This window comes from Taudactylus pleione, unplaced genomic scaffold (assembly GCF_031769625.1).
Source record: "Taudactylus pleione unplaced genomic scaffold, aTauple2 ptg000186l, whole genome shotgun sequence".
Taxonomy (NCBI): domain Eukaryota; kingdom Metazoa; phylum Chordata; class Amphibia; order Anura; family Myobatrachidae; genus Taudactylus; species Taudactylus pleione.
This window is the reverse complement of record NW_028284588.1, coordinates 9,433,280-9,452,186: the sequence shown is the minus strand read 5'-3', so window position 1 is coordinate 9,452,186 and position 18,907 is coordinate 9,433,280. Positions and strand designations below refer to the sequence as shown.

Sequence of the window (18,907 nt, the reverse complement as noted above, 5' to 3'; positions counted from 1 at the left end):
TGCCACGTAGTAAGTGCCCCATATAATACTTTATTCCACACAATAGTAGTGGCCCTTACACATTATGCCCCCCAGCAACTCGCCTCTCGTGTCCCTCTAGCAGCTTCTCACCTCCCCCTGTGTTTCATCAGCAGCCAGCAGGTGTGGATTTGGTGCAGGGCCGCCAGCTAATTACAGCTGATACATGGGTAGACAGTGCCGGCGCAATTTGAATCTGAAAGCAGTCACGAGCCAATCAGAGCTCACGGACCGGCAGCCAATCGGGAGCCGATACTACTGATGCCTGCCAGTCCGCGAGTTCTGATTGCCTCGTGACCAACGACACTGTCTCTCCATGTCTGCCTGCCAGTGTGCCAGCTATAATCCACTGGTGTGCCAGCTGTAATCCACTTGTAGGCCAGCAGCAAATAAACACCGCTGACACCCGGGACCCCTCGGCGGCCCTGACTGGACCAGCCCACCTTTTGTGCGTGACTTGGTGCAGGGGGAGCGGCTGACTCTGTGGAGTCAGCTTAGGCACCATAGCAGCTACACCCCTTGCACCCACGGTAGTTATGCCACTGTTTGCATGCATGTAAACAGTGGAGTCATTTTCATGATCAATGGAACGGGGTTATAGGCGAGGACAATGTAAACAAATAAAGGTTGCAGGTGTACTTCAGGGTCCAGTATTCAACCCAGGCAATGCTGGTTATCCCAGATCAGCATAATGGAGAGCTGGTTTGTGAACGTTTCAGTCCTGACAGGACCTTTGTCAAGATTTCATCATATCGTCACAAGATTAGCTATAAATGCGAAGCAAAGGCATTTGACTCCAAAACATTCTAAATACATAGAACATATTCACCTAATTTCTACCCCTCTTACCTCCAAAAGAGCGCCAAAAGACAATGTAACGCCGTGCTGTGAACACGAAAGTGATGTCACCCCCGCCGGAAACAGCACGTAGCTTTTAAGCATAAGATATTGGCGACAGTCAATAATGATTTTAAGAATCATACTGTATACAAGTGGCTCACATGTAAACAGGGCCCCAGAAAATCTTGTAGACTTTATAGATCAAGTAAACAGACCTCGATATCTACAGTGGATAGTGTCATCAGTATCTACTTCTGATCTAGGCAATTTAGATACCAGACCACCTAGTGGTTTTTAGGACAAACAAATACAACATCAGGCCCACAAAGAGGCGTAGATCCTATATGCGGCAAGGGGGTTACAACAAGAAGGGGAAGATGGAAGAGAACTTAAATCTCGTATTTAATCTATCAAGTACTCCCCTGAGTCTGAGATTAAATAACTTTCCAAGGGACTCATATTTGTGCAGATGTATAGACATAACTCTCTTAGGGGGCATTGTTCACTATAAATTCGGTCGGAAAGTTAGATTGAGGAAATATTTTTCCACACCAATGGCAGAATTGAGAGAAAATAAATAGACCTAAAAACTCATCCTCTTTTGTTCCTCCATCAAATAATGCTCGTCTTAAGACCTTCTAAGGCTCACAGAACATGTCTCTACCACTGTCGGCCCAAAAATGCATGACAACTTGACGGATGAGAGAATAGCCCTCCACAAATTGAGAGACCTATAAGAATTTTGTCTTCAGACCTGGATAAGGGGCAGAGCAGTTGTCGTCATCCAGGATTGGTTTGACTACGACCGAAAATTAACTAAGACGTTATCTGATGTTAAAACCTATGCTAGGTTAGATTATAATCTTACAGAAATGATCAAAAGAAAGATTGACACTTTGGGTTTTTCTAATAACTGGATAGATCAGGATACTGTTAATTTCCTGTAAGTGGAGCACCCTATAAGCCTAGTAATATATACACTCCCGAAGATCCATAAAGATTGATCATTTCGGCCAGGGGTTCAACTACTAGCTGTTTTTATTGACATAAATTATTCTGATATACTAATACGTATTTGGCCATTGGCCGCATTGTTGGGTGATTTCTTTGGTGAGAGGGTACGTTCACAGAACCAAATGCACATCTCACACATTGAATAAGAACCTTGGTAGCCAAATCAGAACAATTATTTAATGCCAATATCAGCTGAAAGTTTTCAGTGGTATCTCCATTGTGAATTTTGTATTGATATTAAAATGTACAAAACATTCCATTTGTCAGCGCCCTCTAAGTATTGTGTTTGGATATAGAGAGGGATATATATATATATATATATATATATATATGTATATATATATATATATATATATATATCAACAAATGCCCAGACCTGCATCAGTTGTAATCTGAGTCAGTATGAACACTGGCTAGGCTGCTCATGGCAAAGTGATGTAAATTATCGGAGTCCGGACGGGGCATGGTAGTGGGTGCCCGACGGATGGGACATTCCATTACTGAAGTTGTGCAGACATTCAACATTCTTTGATATATTGTGTCACTTGTGTATCAGGAATACCTCATGATGGGCAGTACTACCCACCGCGGTCAGTGCAGTGGCTGACCACAGGTTCTTAAACATGACCAGTGTCTGGACAGAATTGTCTGTGGTAACAGACAAGTGACACTGGCTCAAATCACTTCCACATTCAATGCAGGGGACACCAGACAGATATCCAGCAGGTCAGTGCAGTGTTCTTTAGCTTCCATGAGATATGGGACCAGAAGTCCCACCAGCATGCCCCTATTAACACTACGACACCAGACAGCGCCTCACCTGGGCCCATTACATTGCTAATTGGACCCTAGAGGACTGTCAATGTGGCGTGGTCTGATGAGTCACTGTTCCAGTTGTTTCGGGCTGATGGTGAAGTTTGGGTGTGGCACAGGCTGGTGGTGGTTCCATAATGGTCTGTTAGTGTGGCATGGGTTAAATTCGCTGGTCCGTCTGAACACATCATTGACCAGTAACCACTACATTGCATTGCTTGGTGACCATTTGCAGCACTTCATGGACTTAATGTATCCCCACAATGATGGAATATTCCAGCAGAATAATGCAACGTGTCATGGGTTCCAATTTGCCCAAAATCGGTTTGAGGAACATTCTGGAGAATTCCGATGAATGATTTGGCCACCACAATCGCCTGACATAGCCCAATTGAGCATTTATAGGACACATACACATTCAATGCAGGAGGTACTGTACCAGAATCATATCCAGCAGGTCAGTGCAGCGTTCTTTAGCTTCCATGGGAGACCCACCAGAGTGCCCCTGTTAACACTACAACACCAGCGACAGCGCCTCACCTGGGCTTTTGACATCGCTAATTGGACCCTGGAGGACTGGCACCGTGTCGTGGTCCAATGAGTCTCAGTTGTTTCGGGCTAATGGTGAGGTTTGGTGTGGCGCAGACCCCATGAGGCCATGGACCCTAGTTGTCCACAAAGGTCCGCACATAATGGTGTGGGGAGTGTTCACGTGGCATTAGTTGGGTCTGCTGGTCCGCCTGAACACATCATTGACTGGTAACCGCTACATTACTTTCCTTGATGGCCATTTGCAGTCCTTCATGGACTTAAAATACCCCCACAACGATGGAATATTCCAGCAGGATAAATCACTGTGCCATCTGTCCCAAAATGTTTTGAGTTGGCTCGCGGAGCATTCTGGAGAATTCTGACGAATGGTTTGGCCACCATGTTTGCCCAACATGAACCCAATCGAGCATTTATGGGACGTGGTAGAGAAATCCATTCACTATGCTAATATTGCAAGAGGCACCTCCCAGTTGGCTTCTGGGAGTTTCTACTGCGCACCCCACCCCTTTCCCTAAAGACACAGGGCAATGGACTTATCTCTGTTCATTGTGAACCCAGGCACCTGACCAAACAAAGCATTTTTTTTTCTAGTACAGGCTGCAAAGAGAGATGTGCGTCAGAGAGAAACAGCAGAAGGTCATTAGTAAATGCTACAATATTAAACTGAACAGCACTGACACAAATACTCTGGAATAAAAGCTCATACACCCTATAGATGATGTGTGTGATGAGCGATATTGGACACAGCAAGCCTGACGGGGGGTGCCGACATCGGTAAGTGTATACACAATTACCGATGTCAGCCACGACGAACAGCAGCGGAGAGGGGAGCAGGGCCATGTTGCATTCGGCAGCATAACGATATCCCCAGATTGAGCTGCATGTTTAGCTGACGGGGAATATCGTTATCATGCCATGAGAGCACGCATCGTCGATCGTTCAGTGCATATACACTGAACGATATATCGTTGAACGATTTAGTTATCTCTATATCGTTAATAAATATTGTCTAGTGTGTACGCGGCTTAAAATTAGGGGGGACAAGGGGCAGCCAATGTGAACTTCCATGACGTTAAAAATGGCAAGCCAAGATCCCCATTGATGGCTTATTTAGTACATGTACCGTCATAAATATAGGAATTAAAGCTGGTGAACTGCCCCCCAAAATTCTGAAGTTCAAAAACCTGGACAAATGCTTCCAAGACACTTTTTCATATGCTTTTTCTTCATCTAAACTATGAAGAATATCAGGGGCAAGCTTTTTACAGTATAAAGCATTTACAAAAGAAGCAATTACAGAGCTCACCCCCACACCTACTGTCTACCATGTGTAAACCCCAGTTGCTGATGAGTGAGCAAATATGGAAGAATACCCCTTGTAATTGATTAGCAATCAGTTTAGCTAATATCTTCAAATCAAGATTCAAAAGGGTAATAGGCCTATAAGATTATCGCAGCAACTAATGACTGATTAGCTGATCCAATCATAAGCACCAACTGTCCATGATACTCCTACCAAGATCAGCCAATGCACACACTGTAAACTTGGGACAATTTAAGAGGAAAAATCCCAAAAGCCCTGAAAATTGCAGTGAGAACATTTGAAATGCATTGGATACTTGCACACCACATGTTCCATCCTCAACAATGAGTTAATAACTGAGTAGGAGCAACCTGTTCTGCGGGGAGCACAGATATCAGTGCCACGCCATTGCATCTGAAAGCCCCATCAATTTCTCAAGTCGGACCACATTGGCTACTGCAGTGATACACAGAATATCGTACAGTCTGAAGAGGGACAAGGAAGCACCTTGACATAACTCATCATAAGGTTTTCTACTGACATTGTTCTATATTTGGATTGTCGAGTTGGTGTCGCATATTCAAGGATAGTGGATACTTGCCTGTACTTTGGGATTGACTAAGACCCAGTACAAAGGCGCAGAGTCTAACTAGCCGGCTGAATTCACCTGGGACCCCCGCAAGGAGGTTTTGGATTGACACGCAGGTTGCAGCCATCTAACTTTGTTCCCTAGTACAGGGGCCGGTGTACACTGGAGCAAAGTGGAATAAGTCACTACCAGAGGTCAGGAAGGAAGCCAAGGTTAGCAATGCACGGTAATAATCAGAAGTAAGAAGAACGCTGGAGCAAGGTAGGGAGCCTATACTCTGGCAAAGGAGAAGTGTCCAAGCTTCTCTTTATATAGTGACAATTCAAATTTGTCACCCACAGTGATGTCAGTATTACTGCCTCTGTTTCTTTAAATTTATCAGTGAGCAGCGTGCGTGCAGCCCTATTGGAGCTGCGGCCATAAGGAGGAGCTGTATTCGGCAGCAGAGTGGAAACCGGGGACTTCAGCAGTGGGTGCTGAGGACTCTCCGCCCACTGCAAGGATGCCGACCAGCGCTGCCGGACTCAGTAATTAAGCGTCGAGATCCAGCACCTTTCCACAACCTCCTCTAAATTTCTCATCCCTAGTTGTTTAATGCTTGGCCAGGTCAAAGACTGATAAGTTGAGTCAGAGAGGTCCAATGCCCCAGGTGTGGGAAATAACAATGTTATGTATTAATTTCAATATACACAATGCAAACATTTTGCGTACACTTTTAAAATACTTTAGGTTTCGTTTCTAAGCAATTGTTGCAATTATTAACATTTTTATTCCATTTTCCAGATATGGAGGACACAACACAGGAGTTATGGGACACTGAAGAACCATCCACTTCATCCATGGGTATGTCAACAAATGTACATTTGCTTCTTAGATAACATGTAAAGTTGTTGCATAATATTGGATGAAAACATAGTAATGTATTCTCTGAAGATGTTTCTCCCAGCTTTGTTTTCAGAACGCGCAAGTGGTTATGGTATTCTTTTTTGTTTAGTTACCTTAGGGCCTCAATCAGAGATGTACAAAAACCGAGTGGTTTGCTTACATCTCCGATGGTGGGAGGACTCGTGCATGTGCAGGCCTCCATCTGCGACTTCATTCGCAGTGTCTCCAAGCTGCAGTATGATTCACAGGCTGCGGCCATTTGGTGACAGGGAGAGGGTGGCGCCAGCCAGCTTTCCTGGAAAGGGGGGCATGCCTACCGTGTTCTCTGGGAGTGCTGAGGCCGGGGTCTGTGCAGATTTCCTGTCCTCAGCTATGCAGGTAAGACGGACATTCTGGGTAGCTTTGTGCTTTCTCAGATGGGTGATGCTGAGTCTTCAGACGCAGCGCTCTGATTTGCAATGCCATCAGAAGTCTTCTCAGACACATCCTGCTGATTTTAGTATTTTTTCACATCCCGCAGCAGTGATGTGAACTGCGTCCATCTCTGAATCAAGCCCATAGCCCATTGTTCATATACTACTTGTATCCATGTCTGTTGTATACTATAAAAAGTTTATAATTAACAAGACCTTAAGATACTATATGAACACAAAATCTGATGTTCAGTATAGGAATCTTTCTACTTCAGGGTCCATAGGGTATCCACAGGATACCTTGGGGTATAGGTGTGACGTCAGTCGCCGGGCACCATAGAGTTAAGCTTTTCAGCCTCCCAGGATGCACTAGGGTCCCCCTCCTATACCCCGCCCCCGAGCCAAGGCACCTCAGTTTAGTTTGGTGCCCGGCCGGAGTCGGGTGCACCTGTCGGAGTGGGGGCTAGAAGAGACCCTGAAGCTTTCTTCAGTGCAGCTGTGGCTGCACATCTGGTTGTACAGCATGGACAGTCAGTCCTGACGTCCATGCTGTCTTCCCTACACCCCCGCTGGTACCAGAACGCCGGTACCGATCCGGGGATGCTGGTGAGCATCTGGGGTCACAGCTAGCGGTGACCCCAGATGTTCCGGACCATGGCCGGATCCAAGGGGGACAAAGGTAAGCAGCGGGGTCCTGCGGTGGGTTCCCGCTGGTCACATGGTCCTAAGTCCCCAGGCAGGGGGCTCCCTGGGGACTGGCTGCAGCGTGGAGCCAGACGACCAACCTGCGCTTTCCACTACCCCCTGGGACAGCGGACCGCAGCAGAGCGGTAGCGCTGCAGCGTCCCAGGGGTTAAATGCATGCCAGGGGAGCGCGCCTTCCCTGTCTCACAGCCGGCGCCTCCCCCGCTGCACACAGCCCTCTCTGCACGCTGCCGACTGGTCCTGTGGCAGCGCTCCTCCCCCAGGCCAGCCTCCTCTCTGCTCCTCGGCGGCCATCTTCTCTAGAACGCATGATGAACGCTGCTGGAAGCGCTGGGCGGAAGCATCGTGGTCTGGGTCCCCCCGCATACCTCTCCTCCGCTGTGGTCAGGTCTGTGTATGCAGCGCTGTGTCCTACCAGGCCCTGTGTCTGTGTAGTTGAGTGATCAGCGCTGTTAGTGCAGGAATTGATTTTCTTTGCATTGTATGTGACTGTGCTAGCGCTGCTGCCTGTAACTTTTCTCTAAACTGTCAGCTTTATTACTGTCCCTGTTCTTTCTGCTAAGCCCTTGCGGTGCGGTGCTGCAGGGTGGTCTCTCGCCTATTTAAGTTATAATTGGTGAGAGAGGTCACATACGTGGTGCCATCATGTCCGAAAGTGATTTTCCCCTCCGGCTACAGTGTACTACGTGTAAAGTACCGTTAGCGGAGGGGGAGGGTAGCGCGGAGGGCCTTTGCCGGCAGTGTTTGTCCATGGCGCGGCCTCTTACGGTTACAGCACCGGTACAGGAGCCGCCCTGGGCTTGTTTCGCTCAGGCGCTTACAGCCTTAGTGGGCCAGTTAGCTCCGCAGCCCGCGTTTACACCGATGGGTTTATCCCAGCAGTCAGTGGTGTCGTCACCCATGCAGGGTTTCCCACGACAATTGGTGGTACTCCACAGTCTCCCTATTTCCCCGCTCCCGGTTTCTCAGGAGCCAGCGTGGGTTAACTCCCTGACGAGTTCTGTACAGCACTTGTCGAATGTGTTGTAAGGGGAGTCTGTGATGCGGCCGCATAAACGGCCGGTGGCGTCTCTGTCGGCTCGTTATGAGGATGACGAGGGGACGTCTGATGATGGGGAGATTCTGGATCCTTACGATCAGGAACCTCTCCATACTAAGGACGCTGATGCTAAGTCCAAAGTATATATTCCTGGACTTATTCGGGCGGTCCGCACAGCCTTGGTGATTGAGGACGAAGTTCCCCCAGCGGCTAAATCTAAGTATGCCTTTTTCAAAGATGTGAAGGGCGATGCCACAGTCTTTCCTCTTTCGGGTCAGTTGGTGGACCATTTAGAGGAGGCGTGGAAACAGCCTGGCAAAAGATACCAGCCGCAGAGACGTCTGGCGGTGGCTTATCCGTTCGCGGATAATTATTTAGCAAAGTGGGAATCCCCTCCACAGGTGGATTCTCACGTGACCCGTCTTGTCTGTAGTGCCACATTGCCGATGCCATCTATGTCCTCCCTTAAGGATGCTACAGACCGCAAGGTGGAGATCTGCCTGAAGTCTGCTTATTCCCTTGCAGGGGGGGCAGCGCGGCCGGCTATGGCCATTTGCTGGGTTGCCAGAGTGATGGAGCGCTGGGCGGATTCATTAGAGGCTTCTTTTGATTCCAACTGTCCGGCCGAACAGGCGGAGTTGATTGGTAATCTCCGTGATTCGGCCACTTATATCAACGAGGCGGCCCTAGACATTAGTACTCTGGTGTCTAGAATTTCTTCAGCAGCGGTGGCTGCTCGTCGCACCTTGTGGCTGCGATCCTGGAAGTCGGACGCAGATTCCAAAAAGGGTCTGGAAGCGTTGCCGTTTACCGGAGAAGTTCTCTTCGGTCCGGATCTGGATAAGATTGTGGCCACGCTGGTGGCAGCCAAATCGGCTTGTCTCCCGTCGGCCGCTGCTCCTTCTGGTTCTGGACCATCGTCCTTTCGGTCATCTAGGGCCCAGGGCAGGCCCAAACCACAGTCGTTTCCTAGACAGGCTGGCCCTAAGAAATCGGCCAAGCCCCGGAAGCAGGCATGGAGTACCAGACGTCCAGCCCCCAAGCCAGATGACAAGCCTGCGGCCTGACGGTCCGGGCCTCCCTTTGGGGGATCTCAGGGTGGGAGGCCGCCTGCTGCAGTTCGCCCAGTGTTGGTCAGCCACTACGACAGACACTTGGGTTCTGGAGGTGGTTTCCCACGGATATGCCCTCTCCTTCCGGCACAGACCCCCGGCTCGATTCTTCACCACGGGTCTACCATCAGACCGGAACAAGGCTACGGAGCTGCGGAAGGTATTGCACACTATGCTCCAGGCTGGAGTTATAGTGTCTGTTCCATTCTCCCAGAGGGGCCAGGGTTTCTATTCAAATCTATTTTTGGTACAGAAACCCAATGGGTCGTATCGTCCGATTCTCAACCTCAAAGCACTCAACAAGTCTTTGCGGGTTCCGAAGTTTCGGATGGAGACCCTACGGTCCATCATTCTGGCGCTGGAACCTGGGGACTACATGGTGTCATTGGACATACAGGACGCTTACCTGCATGTCCCTATTCTTTTGCGCCATCAACAGTTCCTCAGGTTTGCAATCCGCAGCGACCACTTCCAGTTTCGGGCGTTACCTTTTGGCCTGGCGACAGCACCACGTGTTTTCACCAAGGTGATGGCGGTCATGGCGGCTTCTCTGCGGCTGCAGGGAGTCCGCATGTTGCCGTACTTGGATGACCTGTTATTGGTGGCAGGATCTCCAGAGCTCCTGTTACGCCACTTGGACCTGACCATTGCACTGCTGCAACGGCACGGCTGGCTAATCAACTGGCAGAAGTCCACTCTAATCCCGTCGCGGAGGATTCTGCATCTTGGAGCCTTATTGGACTCGGGACAGCAAAGGATCTTCGTGACGGAGGACAAGATCTCTGCCTTACAGTCAAGGGTGCGCAGTTGTCTGCACAGCCGCCGGGTGTCCCTACACTCGGCGATGAGGTTACTGGGCTCCATGGTGTCGGTGTTCGACATGGTGGAATGCGCCCAGTTTCACTCCAGACCTCTGCAGCACCTGATCCTGTCCAAGTGGAACGGGCTGCCTCAGTCTCTGAAGTCCCAGACGATTGTGATCACCCCGGAGGTTCGCCTGTCCCTTGCGTGGTGGTTACAGACGACCCACCTCAACAAGGGACGTCCGTTCTGGGTTCCAAATTGGGTCCTGTTGACAACGGACGCCAGTCTTCGGGGCTGGGGAGCAGTTTCGGGTCCACACTTGTTCCAGGGCAGGTGGACGCCGACAGAAGCGGAGCTTCCAATAAATATCTTGGAACTCCGTGCGGTCTTCAATGCTCTCCAGCAGGCACATCGGTTTCTCCAGGGTCACCCGGTGCAGGTCCAGTCGGACAACGCTACCACCGTGGCCTACATAAACAGGCAAGGAGGAACTCGCAGTCGGGCGGCTCTCGTAGAGGTCTCTCGGATCCTGGTTTGGGCGGAGCGCAATCTTCCGGCCATATCAGCGGTCTTCATCCCGGAAGTGCTAAATTGGGAGGGGGACTTTCTAAGTCGCCAGGACGTTCATCCGGGGGAATGGTCCCTGCACCCGGACGTTTTTCAACTACTGGTGGACAGGTGGGGTCTTCCAGAGATCGACCTCATGGCGACCCGGCACAACAACAAGTTGCCGGTGTACGGGTCTCGCACAAGAGACGAAGGGGCGTCTCTGGTGGATGCTCTGTCCGTCCGGTGGACGTTCTGGTTCGCATACCTGTTCCCTCCGGTCTCCCTTCTTCCACGGGTAATCCGGAAATTCAAACAGGAAGGAGGGACGCTCCTGTTGGTAGCTCCCGCGTGGCCCAGACGGCACTGGTTCTCAGACCTTCAGGGTCTGTCCGTGGACAGTCCTCTGCGGTTGCCGCTACGACCGGACCTTCTGTCTCAGGGTCCTTGCCTTCACCCGGACCTGACTCGGCTGTCTTTGACGGCGTGGCTGTTGAGACGGCCATGCTGAGGTCCCGGGGGTTTTCCAGCTCTGTGGTGCGTACCATGTTGCGAGCTCGGAAACCGTCTTCCGCGAGGATATACCATCGCGTGTGGCATACGTTCTTCCAGTGGTGTCAACCGAGAGGTTATGCACCGCTGGAGTTTCGTCTGTCTCGGATTCTCGCCTTCCTGCAAGCGGGACTAGATCATGGGCTTCGCCTTGCTTCTTTGAAGGTACAGGTTTCGGCCCTATCTGTCTGGTTTCACCGTAGGATTGCTACAATCCCGGATGTGCGCACCTTTATGCAAGGTGTTCTCCGCATTCAGCCGCCCTTTGTTCCACCTGTGGCGCCTTGGGATTTGGCTGTGGTCCTGAGGGCTCTCCAAGGACCGCCGTTTGAACCACTGGGCTCAGTGGATCTTAAATGGCTAACAGCTAAGACTGTTTTCCTTCTGGCCATTGCTTCGGCCAGACGTGTTTCTGAGTTAGGGGTTCTTTCTTGTAGACCCCCTTTCTTGGTTTTTCATGGGAACAGGACAGTGCTCCGCACTCGGCCCGCGTTTCTTCCCAAAGTTGTTTCCCAGTTTCATGTTAACGAGGAAATTGTTGTTCCGGCCTTTAACTCACCGGGTCTTTCCGTGGGTGAGGCCTCTTTGGATGTTTGTGCGGGCCTTAAAGACTTATGTTGACCGCACTTCTTCGTTTGGGAAGTCGGACGCTTTGTTTGTCCTCTATGGCTTCCGTAAAAAGGGTTGGCCTGCTTCAAAGCAAACTTTAGCAGCCTGGATCCGTATGGCTATTTCTGAAGCTTATCTTCATGAAGGCCTACCGGTTCCTCCTTCTCTGAATGCTCATTCCACTAGGTCTGTGGGTCCTTCGTGGGCAGCTCGACGTGGTGCCTCGGCAGTTCAGATCTGCAAGGCTGCTACGTGGTCCTCTGTCCATACCTTCGTGAGGTATTACAGGTTTGACACCTTCGCCTCTCAGGATGCTTCCTTCGGGCGGCGGATTCTCCTTTCTGCACAGGAGCGTCCCCACCCTTAAAGGATACTGCTTTGGGACATCCCCAAGGTATCCTGTGGATACCCTATGGACCCTGAAGTAGAAAATATGAGATATGGTAAGAACTTACCCTTGTTATCTCTATTTCTACGAAGTACATAGGGTTCCACAGGACTCCCGCCCTGTCGCACCTGTGCTGCAGATGGGCTTTGCTCTGGTCACCGGTTTTCCGTCTCCCTCTGGTGAGAATGTGATTCTTGTATGTGTCCAGATCTTTTTTCTCTCTCTTCCTTCTCCTCCTCCGGCCAATGGCTTGATAACTAACTGAGGTGCCTTGGCTCGGGGGCGGGGTATAGGAGGGGGACCCTAGTGCATCCTGGGAGGCTGAAAAGCTTAACTCTATGGTGCTCGGCGACTGACGTCACACCTATACCCCAAGGTATCCTGTGGAACCCTATGGACTTCGTAGAAATAGAGATAACAAGGGTAAGTTCTTACCATATCTCATATTATTGCATAAAACAACTACAATTTCAAAAACAAATAGAATGAGCAATGGGACAGAAATGCTATAGTTGGGGGCAGAGATTTATATGATATGTAAATGATTGTGTGCACAATTCTGCCCATTTCCCTTCTGTTACAGACCAGTACAATGCAAAATATACACATCACCAGGTTACTGGACACGAGTCACACATTCCTGATGCATCTGGCTATGGGCAGTTGCACGTGGAACAGAAAACAGAGTACAGCACTCAAGTCTTTCATAGTAGCTCGAATGACAACTTTCCCAACATTGAGGTTACCTCTGGAAGTGAGTGTCCCATGGCACCAAATGTCACAAATGCAAAGGGTGCCACCGATACAGATGATGAGAATTATGCAGCCGTTCCTGACCAGTCATCTTCCCACACCACCCGTTCGCATGAGCAGTCAGCAACGCTTGGAAAAATCTCCAAACCTCTCAGCCCTGATATTCTTATGCTGCTTAAAGGAAAAGATGCAAGTACTGTCACAAATATTCTCAAGACCCTGTCACCTTTTTATCCCGCTCTTCAGGGTGAGTAGGCATCTTTTATTATACAAAGGATACTTTATGTAATGTATTCATTGCCTAACCTTCCATTAATCCTAGCTCAATCCAGTTTTCCCACAATGTTCAATTTGTCCAATTTTGGCCTGTCAGATAGATCTCATCTGACTGACATATTTGCCCGTTCAGTTAATCAAGCTAATTGGATCTTTTCACCCTACACAAGCTGCAATTTGTACTTTGGTCTAGGACCAATTGTTCATCCTAACCCCTCTGTGTGATGGGCAGGTTTAGGCACGATCAGAAGAAAGATATTAAGAGAGACCAAATAAAAAAACAGCAATATTTACATTATCTCTGATTACTGCACTGCTTTAGTTTTTGATGGTTATTGAATTAACTCAACACTGAATTCTTGGGGCTGAATTAATAGTGGGGTTGATGGGTCTGCAACCCCAGCTCTCCACATAAAAAAAATAGGCCTATCACGATGCACACACAAGTTACAGAATACCGCTCAACCAGCGCTCGATACCAAGAAGGGATTCTCTTCGGTTCCACTATTCTGTTTCCTGTTTCTCGCATAGAGAAAATGTCACCTCTCAGTGTATTAAGGCAGGAACCGGAAAAAAGGGATATATCGATATATAATTAGCACATTCAATATGGCAAATGCAGAAAAGGAGACATCCACACATAAACACAACAAAAAAATAGCTAAATGATGGCCAATTACTGGCTGTAGGAAAGAACTGGCAACGGTCCGTTCTTACAGGCGTGTGTAACAGAAATTTCTCCCCGGCTGCAGCAACTGGTCCTTCTGGTGTCAGTTCTCTCTACACGCCAGATCGGATTGTATGAGCACCCACACGTTCCGACCCTCCTCGGGCCTTTCTCAAGGTCTGCTCCAATTACGTGAATCATCATGATGACCAACCTCCCAGCTAGCCTTGCTGTTTTGATAGATAGACAGACCAACTGACCATTGAGCCGCTGCACTCACCACTCCTATGTCTGGGTTGTATGTTGTATGTGACTGCATTGTTTAAATAAAACACAGAAGCTTTGCAGTCACCATATAATTATATACACTCCAAGCTGTATTGTCCTTACCTTATAGACAATGATGGGTAAATTTACTAAGATTCGTGTTGGTCCAAGATTGCAATCTCGGGCGTAAATATCAACACGGAAAATTACTATTTTTAAAATCGGGTGGTTTTTTTTCCACTCCCCGCGGGGCCACATTTTTGAGCTTTGGAGCGTAAGCGCTGGACATAAACTGCTGCGCCTACTTCACTTCTACTCACCACCGACAGAGCTCTTGCAGGCAGGGTGGGCTGCAAGTATCCCTCTGTGGTCTGGGGGATCTGGTGCTTGGTGTCGCTTCTTGGTTCTGTGGAGGGGCGTGTGCCAACACGTTTTGCCCAGCCAATGGCGCTGGGCTTTGTCTGGGATCTGTTGAAAAATATATTGGAAACAATCACAGGGGCTCTGCACTCACCATAATAATTAATCATAATAAACAGCGGGGTTTTAGTTAATGAATTGATCAATGCATTTAAGCTTGCAGCCAATCGTCACGGGACCCCACTTTACTGCAAGTCCCTACTCTATTTTTCAGAATTATAACATGGACATAGCCTTCTTATTAGTGTTAAACTCATGGTATGCTATCAAGGTTTAAAGCTCACAGCAACTTTGCTTTTAAATGTGAGACAGTTACCAAGCACACCTGTTGCAAAGCACCTAGGAAAACAGCTGACACAAGTTAATGAAACTAGTTAAAAGGGGTGTATGAGAAAATGTGATCACAAAAATGATTAATTATAAAAATTTATAAATATATATATATATATATATATATGTGTGTGTATGTATGTATAGAGAGAAATATATATATATATATATATATATATATATATATAGAGATACACACACATATATATGTGTGTGTATATATATATATATGTGTACAGAGAGATATACATATATATATATATATATATATATATATATATGTGTGTGTGTGTGTGCATCTCTCTCATATATATATATATATATATATATATATATGTATATCTCTCTATACATATATGTATATATATATCTATATGTATATCTATATATATATATCTCTGTCTCTCTCTCTCATATATATATATATATATATATATATATATATATATATTCACACACACAGAAAAAGTGGCAGTATGACACACTGCCGTATATCGCCCCACTTCAACCACTATATATGTGTGTATGTATATATATATATATATATATATATATATAATATATTTATTACATGTATGTATAATATATTTTTTATTTTGCCCAATATGTAAATTGTGATGGGAAACAGACTATGAACACTTTTTTCAGTGTGTTCATTATAGTTGCCCTTCACACTACAGTCTGTGACGTAACACTATTTTTTCACCTTTACTGCAGCTACATAGAGAGGTAACGAACATTGCATTGCTTTTAGTCAGTCATTGGTATAGGAAGGTTTCTCATCTGCCACTATAACTACAAGAAGGATCCTAAACTTATATTCAAACATCCAATTATAGGGTGTATTAACTGTATATTATTAAAGGTCTGTTTAAAAAAGAATAAAAGTTACATTTCCATCTTGTGATAACCCATTTGATCAGTCATGGTTATTGGTGGTCTACAGTAGATGAAGAGATAAGGTGTGTGCTGTCACAAACTTGAACACTGTATTCAGCAGCACTCTGTGCACAGTAAACCAAAGTACAAAGCCAAAAAAAAGTCATGAAGTCGACATCTAAAGAAACAGATTTCTGCATCAGAGAGAGACTCAAATGCCATAGCAAGGGTATCATCTACAACTTGGAATGCCCCTGCAAAAGCAACAGTACATTGGCAGAACAACTAGGTAGCTGAAAAACAGGATCAACGAGCATATACGAAACATCAGAAAAGGCTCAGATGAGCATCCATTATCAGCACACTACAAAATATTCCACAATGCAGACCCCACTTTATTGGATTTCTCAGGGTTACAGTTAGTGAAGCCCAATTGGAGGGGTGGTAACTTCTCCAATCAAATTAACCAAGAACTACTACGTTTTATGATAAACATGGGCACATTAGCCCATAAAGGATTGAATCTGGATAATGAAGTAAAGTCAATCATCTGTAACTAAGATACATTAGGTATCCAAAAGCAATTTTTCATATATGAACTTATATATGTATCAGGATTAATATGTTAGGCACATGGTGATGTGTATATCCGAATCAATATGTTAATCACAACACCATTTCAGGACCTTTTTTTCAGGAAGAAATTTGCAAAAAATGGCTGTTTCTGTGACCAACACCATATGTTTCTGACCACTAATTTAGAAGACTAGGAATTATAGAATCAAATTTTAGTACATCTAGTTTATTTTGGACAAGTTGTAGAATACACAGATCTATATGACTATGGAGAATGAGACGTGATGTGAGATTATAGGATCCATCAATTACAATGATTATAAAGCACCTATCAGGTGAGTGACAGGCACCTTATTGGCATGTAGAATGATCTATGAATGATATATGAATTATCCAATCAGCACCCAGGATGAAGAGAACCAATCAGAAGAAGGGGTGGGGTAACATCCAGAACTTAACCCCCTCCTCGACTCACTCTGACCTAACACATCTCCCAGAGGAAGGCGCTATGAGGGCTGAAACGCGTTGGGGGAAGCTCACCCTTATCACATACTACCTGACCAGTAATCTTTGCAAGAAGATGAACAGACCGCGACCACACACACCCCGGTCACGTGACCTGGAAGTGGAAGAGAGATGGAGCATCGTGGCCGCACCAGGCTCCCAGGAGTGAAGGAGAGCGGACCGCAAGACGGCGAACAGAGGAGGAGTGGTCACTGCGCACACAGAGGGGATTGCAAGGTGAGTGTCCTCGCATGGAGGGGGAGCCCTGTGAAGTGTCACGTTGACCTGAACTAACGCATCTCCCTCCATAGGCAGCTGCATACCCTAGGGCACAGCCAAACGGGAGGTGTCTTTCAGAGAGACACACTACCGTTTGTGCGGTCCCGATCGGGTAGCACGGTCCAAAGTTCCTAGACATCCACCCGGGCACCGAAGATTACCCGGGCAACTACCGCAATACCCACAGGACAGTCTGGTGTAGGGGATACATGGGACGTCTTGTCACCCCACAGAATAACAGTACGGACGAGTGCATTTGTTACCCTCCATGGTCAACCATAGGTACATTTTGGACTCAATTCAACCAAGAGACATTAATATTTCCATTGTAGGGAACAACAGAACTATAGGTTTTGTGGACTAATTTCTGGGCCATTAAGAGGTCCTACTACGTGTATTTTTTAGGTTATCACCAGAATATGATATACATGGTATTGATACCTACATTTTAATTCATTTATGTAGACGATTTGTATTTTTCAACTGATTAGTAAATTTGATTTCTCTAGCACGGACTTCATTGGTATATATTGATACATATTATGATATGTTATTGTTTCACTTAAAGACCGGTACCAGTGTGAAATAGACAGTTTGTAAGATTTATTTGTGACACATTTCAATAAGATACGAGACAGCATGTACACTGCATAGGAGTAGTGTGCAGTTTTACCTGATTTCTGTGCACAGTAAAGTATCATGATCATTTTGCTGCTATTTTTAGGGAGAAAATTATAACAATGCTGTAACAAAGTAGTGTTTTAATAGTTATGAATAATCATGTGTTACATATACCGGTTTTTAGATTTAAATTTTTTTTCTGTTCCTTTCAGATGTTGACCTTGACATTCTTGGCCTTGTGCTTGTTAACACTGGAGCACTACACTAATATGCTGCAACGGTGATTGAAGATTGAGTAATTAGAATGTGAAGAATGTATTGGAAATACAGCCCCAGTCTCCATGTTCCAAATTCAGAATTTGTTTTTTGGAGGATTTTTTTGTTACTAGTCTTCATTGTTTTACGTTTTCTACAATACAGTGTTTCATTTTATCTTTTAAAATAAAGTTCTTTTGAGGTGCAGACATAATTTTTGAGTCGTTCACCTCCCATGTATCTTTTGGAGGTGCGTGTGTGTGTTTTGGGTATATAGAGGTCTTGTTGAGATACACATTACACTTACTGCCTGACCACATTATGAATGTTGACAAGACACATGTATTCTGTGTGTGTGTTTGTGTAGGTATGTGTGCATCTGCGTGTGTATATACAGCAATTAGTCATAACATTAAAACCACTTTCCTAATATTGTGTAGGTTCCCTCTTGCCACCAAAACAGCTCTGGCCTGTTGAGTCATGCACTCTACAAGACCTCTGAAGGTGTCCTGTGGTATATGGCACCAAGACGTTAGCAGCAGATCCTTTAAGTCCTGTAAGTTGTGAGATGGGGACTCCATGATTTGTTTTTCCAGCACATCCCACAGATGCTGGATAGGATTGAGATATGGGGAATTTGGAGGCCAAATCAACACCTTGAACTCTTTGTCCTGTTCCTCAAACTATGAGGAACTCAAACTGAACAATTTCTGCAATGTGGCAGGGCACATCCTGCTGAAAGAGCCAATGCCATCAGGGAATACCGTTGCCATGAAGGGATGTACTTTGGTATATTGCTATATGCAACAATGTTTAGGTAGATGGTACACATCAATGTAACATCCACATCAGTGCCAGGACCCAAGATTTCCCAGCAGAACATTGCCCACATCATCAC

General features: G+C 46.5%; 1 protein-coding gene across 1 annotated transcript in view; it reads left to right on the top strand.

Annotated features, from left to right (window-relative positions):
- LOC148519652 (uncharacterized) overlaps positions 1-18,217 on the top strand; it is a 123,068-nt gene extending 104,851 nt beyond the window's left edge. Inside the window, exons 13-15 of the mRNA XM_088476309.1 lie at positions 5,913-5,972; positions 12,766-13,182; positions 17,967-18,217. Of these exons, the coding sequence (XP_088332435.1) occupies positions 5,913-5,972; positions 12,766-13,182; positions 17,967-18,022 (533 nt within the window). The 3' untranslated portion in view covers positions 18,023-18,217. The remainder of the gene's footprint in view (positions 1-5,912; positions 5,973-12,765; positions 13,183-17,966) is intronic.
- Positions 18,218-18,907: the final 690 nt, after the last annotated feature.